General features: G+C 38.2%; 1 protein-coding gene across 1 annotated transcript in view; it reads right to left on the bottom strand.

The window, feature by feature from the left end:
- The window catches only part of actl6a (actin-like 6A), a 12,656-nt gene extending 7,243 nt beyond the window's left edge, over positions 1 to 5,413 (bottom strand). The window contains exons 1-8 of the mRNA XM_016447805.1: positions 5,226 to 5,413; positions 4,759 to 4,835; positions 4,500 to 4,674; positions 4,147 to 4,247; positions 3,940 to 4,037; positions 2,358 to 2,452; positions 2,011 to 2,117; positions 838 to 927 (exon numbers count right to left, since the gene is read on the bottom strand). Coding sequence (XP_016303291.1) covers positions 838 to 927; positions 2,011 to 2,117; positions 2,358 to 2,452; positions 3,940 to 4,037; positions 4,147 to 4,247; positions 4,500 to 4,674; positions 4,759 to 4,835; positions 5,226 to 5,250 — 768 coding nt within the window. The 5' untranslated portion in view covers positions 5,251 to 5,413. The remainder of the gene's footprint in view (positions 1 to 837; positions 928 to 2,010; positions 2,118 to 2,357; positions 2,453 to 3,939; positions 4,038 to 4,146; positions 4,248 to 4,499; positions 4,675 to 4,758; positions 4,836 to 5,225) is intronic.
- Between the last annotated feature and the right edge of the window lie 1,350 nt (positions 5,414 to 6,763).

The following is a 6,763-nucleotide window of genomic DNA, read 5'->3' as shown; positions in this document are numbered from 1 at the left end:
CGAGGTCTCTATACGTTACTGCCGCGTTACATTGCTGACAGAATGCAGTGTTTTATAATCTAGCGATTGTAAAAAGGATGTAGCACACGCACTGTCGAGTCCAGTGCCAGTGGATTAGAGACCTGCTCCCGCGAGACCCGACGTAACAGAGTGCGGCGCAGGACAAGACTTGATAGGCGAGTGCAGAGACTCGTGTGTGTGTGTGCGGGATGCGGGAGAATAAAATGATTCACGGGACTCCCGCAAAATAGAAATATCTAAACAGAAAATATCTAAAACAAATAAATTGATATTCATCTATTGCACAAAAGCAACATGAACTAATATAAAATATAAACGATTAACAGGTGCAAGCGTATGCAGAGTTTCTATTTAGGCTATAACACGCGTTTGCAGCGTTGAGCAATGCAGTGCTGAAATTTGCGTGCTCACGAATCCGCTCATTATAACAAGAATTGTAGACATTATGAAAGATTCATTGTGCATATATTGTGTTATAACAGAGATTTGTGAGATTGCGATGAACTGAGATGTCTTTTAGAGATTATAAATGCAGCGCTCTTTGCTGGCATTCTGCCATGCCAAACCATGCACGCAGCAGCCGCTTGCTTTAGTTAAAAATGTATGCTGGGATTTCATAAATTTAATGGAGAAAAAAGTAACGTAACTAGTAATGTAACTAATTACTAATTACTTTTGAAATAAAGTAATCAGAACAGTAACGTGATTACTTTTAAAAGGAGTAATCAGTAATCAGTAATTTTATTACATTTTCAGGGTAACTTGCCCAACACAGTCAGTAACACTCCTCTATGATTTCTAGTTTTGATCACTTACATTACACATATAGTTATGCCATGAACGGGTAACTTGAGGTAGTTTCTCTTTCTTCTTCCAAATGGCTGGAGCTCCTTCACGAACTGAATCCTTTCATGACAAAACACTGACATTCATTTTTCATTGAACATTTTATCTACTCCCCACCACCTCAAGAACATAGTGAGCATCCCAACCTCCAAACACAGATGATATGACGATTAGGGCTGGGCGATTTTCCCGATTTTATCGGTTAATTCTAATTTATTTTATTTTTTAGAAATCAGGGAATCGCGATTTTGAATAGAAATATTACCAAATGTTAGAATTAGACACTTTGACAATATGCCGGTGATAACAGTAAAGAGAAAAGAACGATCCAACCGCATGTCGGCGCACGTGTTTAACCGCTCACGTGACGCGCTCAGTGAAGGACCATAAATATAGCGCTAAGCACCATTCACACAGAATGCGCTTTTGTGTTGACAAAGATTCGACGCGGGCAGTGGAATAGGTAAAACATGCAAGAAGATGGGAGTGAACTTCTTTTACCTTGAGCGCAGTGTTTTTAGAAAGCCGTTTCATGCATGAGACACTGCAAGACCCATCCATGTTTACACAGAAAAAACTATGGAAAAGCAGCGCAATCGAATAAAAAAAAAAAATGTAAAGAACTACTACTGTATGTCTGATATTTCATGTTTGCATCATGGTGACAGGCTGAAAGCTGCTGTTGTTTTTACAGAGCATTTATAGTTAATCTACTGGTGTTATACCTTCAGTCATTTTGAATTTTAATTACCATGACTTTTGAGATTTTTTAAAAGCATTTTCCTCGTATTATTTCTGAACACATAATATGTATAAGACAAGTTTGTACAATATGTAGTTTATGCATCTTTTCTGCAAAGATATTTAACAAGTGATTTGTTTAACATTTACATCATGTTGACAACTTAATGTGTGCTGCATTTGGAATAGAATTTTCTTTAACTCGAGGGTTAATAAAGAAAAAGTTACTTGAATCATGTTGTAGTTATATTTTCAAGTTCACTAGTTAAAAATCGTAAAAAAAAAAAAATTTTTAAAAATCGAGAATCGGTCAAACATTCTGGAAAAATCGAGATTAAAATTTTTTGCCAAATCGCCCAGCCCTAATGATGACTGAAAAGAATGAACTTGAGTAGTCCTTACCTTTGATGCAATCACATACGGAGGCACTATTTCAACACCTAACTCTTGAAACAGCTCTCTACATTGCATACTCATGAAGTCACCAGCAAGAGGAGACTTTACGATGCCTGGAAGATCATAAAACATACAATATAGAAATATCAACAATGTACATAATATATTTGAAATCATAGATAAAATAAAAAACAAATATGTACATATACATAATGTACATTAATATAAATAATATGTAGCATTAATTGTGCACAATTCAACTTCAGCATTACCATATCTACTATATTATATAAAATCATTCAGTTTTTTTATTGGATGAATATTCATTTAAAAAAAACCCTGTTTTGAATTACCTTGTTGTAGGACATAACCATCATGCACAGGAATAGCAGTTGTGTGTGTTGATCCACTATCTAACACTAAACCTGTGGAGCGTCCATTGGCAAACCTGAAACGCTGAGTTAAGGATTTAACATTTCATTTATTTTCTACACTCTATAAAGTAATTCTAAATAAGTTGTTAATATGTTTATAAAATGTATAATATTTTTCTCTCTTTTTAATTTATTCCTGGTAAATATTTTAGAGCTTAGCACAACTACAAAAAAAGCCCATGGAATTTTTTTTAATTTCCATGTCTTTTCCAGGGCTGCGTTTCCCAAAAGCATCGTAAGCTTAAAGGGCTCATCGGATGCGACGTACTTTTACAAGCTTTTTGAACTGAAATGCGTGTTGGCAGTCTGTACTAGGGGTTACACCGACTAACACGCAATCGCTCTCACTAATGTATTCATATGAATGTAATCTTTACGGTGCTTCTTTATCTGTATCTGATTTACAATGAGCAGAAATCTGTGAGAAATATAACGACCCAAAGACAAAAGAACTGATAAAAAAGCTGTTATAGGAGCAACAGCCATGTGGGCAGCGCTGTGTCATATGCCATAGCTGTGCACAAGGTGTTTGTCGCAACTCCAGACTTATTTGTTCATTAATGACGTCATCAGCGACTAGTCGACTTCGACTTGACTTTTATCACATAAAAGTCGACTTCAAAAAATCAAAAGTCGTTCAACCCCTAGTGTGTACACAACCACTCTATAATGATAAAGATCCACCCAGTGTTTTTTTTTTATCTCGTTAAATCATTTCCCCTTTCTCAAATCGAGCCGATCTCAGATGCCTGTCTGTGTGACCTCACACAGACAGGCCCCTCCCACGATTGTTTGATTGACAGTAGTGTTTCAGCACAGACTGGACTAGCGTCTTACCTTAGACCTGCTCTGAGCAGTGTTGCCAACTTAGCGACTTTGTCGCTAGATTTAGTGACTTTTCAGACCCCCCTAGCGACTTTTTTCCAAAAAAGGGACTAGCGACAAATCTAGCGACTTCTTGGACAAACCTTAGCTAGTCTCTTTGACTCGCTCGCTGGTACTGCCGCACGAGCGCGAGATTTTGCTTTCACAGTGCGCACACCTCTCTCTCTTTCTCTCTCTGATCTGTTCAGCAAGCGGCAGAGAGGAGCAGCACTTTCAGTTAAAATAGATATGATGTTGCTTCTCTAATTTTACACGCAAATATAGCCGTAAAGAATCATATCAACTTGTGGAAAATGGGCATCCCATGACCCCTTTAAGTACATCGTAGACCCATTGAAATCAATAGAGCTACGATCAACTTAGGCTTACGATGCTTTTAAACACTTTTAAAATTAGGATACCTCATATATCCAGACAGTCCTTCAAAGAAAAAAAGGGGTGTTGTGGGGGTAATGTAATAAGAAATATCTTGATTTTAAGTTGTTTTGGTTATTTTAAATAATTTCAAGTCACCTTTAAGCCCCCATGGTTACAAAACCAATGATCTGCAAGACAGTGCCTTTCACAGAGATTTGGATTTTCAAATCTTTAGCCAGCAAATTAAAATAAAGGATACGCAGACAGGACGGCTGATTTACACAAGAAGAAAGCAGGAATGTTGTAATGCTCAAACATTAGTTCAGTCAGCTTCTCTCTCTTTGCTCGTGTGTTCCACTGCAAGATGAAGAAAACAAGATCACATGGAGTCGGCTGAAGCATCCCAGCAGATGGCAAGTGTATGATCAAATCTGCAGACTGGATTTATGTCAGAAAATCAACATACCGAGGCCTCTGACATCAGGACTGGATGCAGACTGGGCTCTGATTTGAAGTGCATTTTGTAGGTGTGATCTAAAATGGCTTGGAAACTGTCCCAGTCCTCAACTTCAGAGAAAAAAGAAAAATGTGTCTAAAACTTGGTTTTCATATGGGCTGCACACATAAGAGTCTTTTACTGACATCTAATAATTCTAGTACTACTGGACATTTAATAATTCTGGTTTCATGATATGAACTCCTGTCAGACTGAATGACAGTTTAGTTCTCATGTATGAAAAAATTAACATTTAAAGCTGTTTTAAACTTTTATTGTTTTGATGCTTCAAAACAGCTTTCGACTCATATAAAATAACTTACTCATTCCATTTTTGAGAGGTGACATGACCTCCATGCTTTCTCTAGGGACCCTGAGCTGGTTAGTGTCGATGTAGTAGGTGGTGGCGCTCTGCTTTCCCTTCTCTCCATCTGTCTCCATCAGTGTACTGCCATCCTCCCGGTCCAGAGTTACACCGATCACAGTAGGAAAGTCGGCCTAGAATCCACAGAACAACTTTATGCTTAAAACATTTTTTTTTAGCTTTATCACCAAGACATGGATTCACATAACTGCTCACACCTTGGGACAATCCTCTCCTGCATATCCAGCTCTCACTGAATATGAGCCCATGTCAAAGACAAGAGCTCCAACTTCATCTGTGAAGTAAAAATAAACGTCCAAAAATAAATATATGAGGATCCAACTAAAACACACGCGCGCGCGCGCGCGCACACACACACACACACACACACAGTATCTATGAAGTCTTGTAATAAATAAATATGAGCCCGTTACAATACGTAAGTCGTCCAGCAATCTTCATTTTTATATTTAACAACGTTACGCACTTAATATTTTATTTTAATTTACTGCGCGCTCAATATTCTGATGTACGCTGCATTCTACAAAGCATCTTAAACGTGGACTTTGAGCTCATATTCACTAAATAAAAGTAGAAATAATCATGTCATGCTAGTTTGATGGCTAGTCAGCTCATAAACGTGGCGGACTCATTCATTTGATTCTCCCTCCAAAATCGCACTTACCTCCGCCATACACTCCGCCACTCATATTTGCGGCTGGTCAATACTGACAGAAGACAACTGTTTGATTTCTTATTTTAAAAGTGGGGATATAAAATAAGAACCGTACGATTTGTATTTTCACTATCACAACAAAGGAAACGAATCAGACATCTTTGTCTTGAGAGGATTACGGTGGCCTGTGGTTGAGGTGCTTTTAGCAGCGCCACCAGTCGGCATGGAGGATGAAATGAAACTAGGCGTAAAACGTACTGAGTGAAAAATTATATTTGAAAGGGAAAACAAGCAAAATAGTGTGAAGCCAACAAAAGTAATGAAGTAACCAATGAGGTAGCCAATAGAGAACATTAAAGTAATGTGACACCCTGAATGTTTGATCACATGTATTTATATGTATATATGCAGGCTATCTATGTCACGCCATATTACCGTCATTTTAGATTCAGACTTGTAAAAAGCATTCACGTCCTCGTCATTTTTATGAGCCATTTTCCGAAGCTTTCTTGCTCCTCAAGACAGCCACCGACAACCCCATATAGCCTACAACTAACTTGTGATATGAAATATCCTGAGTGACAGGGGGGGACGGACGGTGCGTGGTCCAGGTTTGCTATGGTAACGGTGAGCCGCGAGGAAGAGACTGTCATTACTACAGCGGCTCAACTTGGAACAACAACGCAACTTTGACCGTCTCATTATTTCTGTCAAATAGGTGGGTAAATCCTGTCACAATGTATATATAATGTCAAGATAACATGTTACTAAAGTGTATCTGCCAGTTAAGTGAGGTAATTTACGGGTTAAGAGTAATAACGGAGATTGTATCCGCTCGTCATAACGGCCGTTAAATCCCATACTAATGTTAAGGTAATGTATTAAAGTTTACAAACGGGGTGTTTATCTCAGGAACGTGAATTTATTGTGTGATTGCTGTTTATATACGGGGGTTAAAATCGGTACTACTTATGATTTAGTTTTGTATGATTACAGTAGGCTAGGCCCTATTGGTTAAAGGGGTAATATGATGCGATTTCAAGTTGTCCTTTCTCTTTGGAGTGTTACAAGCTCTTGGTGCATAAAGAAGATCTGTAAAGTTGCAAAGACTAAAGTCTCAAATCCAAAGAGATATTCTTTATAAAAGTTAAGAGTCAGCCACGCCTACCTAAAACGGCTCGTTCTAACACGCCCCCACATATCTACGTCACTATGTGGAAATATTAGCATAATGCCGCCCAAATGTGCATGCAAAGAAAGAAGGCGTGGTTTCAGAAACAGCAGTCCTGTTGAAGCAGCCATGTCAGGGAGACGCTGTGTTTCAGTGCGAAAGCAAAAGCACTTTATTTGGCCTTCCGGAAGTAGATGCAATTAGGAATCATTGGTTAAGATTTATTTACAACATTATTATTCAAATTTGTGCAACGCATTTTATGGACAACAGTTTTTTGAACCTAGAAGAGTACAAGGCTGGCTGTGCACAAAGGCTATTAAAAAAAAAAAGGGTCAATTCCGACTTTGCTATGACAATCTGGCGCTTCTGAATC

The sequence above is a fragment of the Sinocyclocheilus anshuiensis genome, unplaced genomic scaffold, assembly GCF_001515605.1.
Source record: "Sinocyclocheilus anshuiensis isolate Anshui unplaced genomic scaffold, SAMN03320099.WGS_v1.1 scaffold311, whole genome shotgun sequence".
NCBI lineage: Eukaryota > Metazoa > Chordata > Actinopteri > Cypriniformes > Cyprinidae > Sinocyclocheilus > Sinocyclocheilus anshuiensis.
The sequence above is the reverse complement of the archived record's forward strand: the minus strand, read 5'-3'. Positions and strand labels throughout refer to the sequence as shown.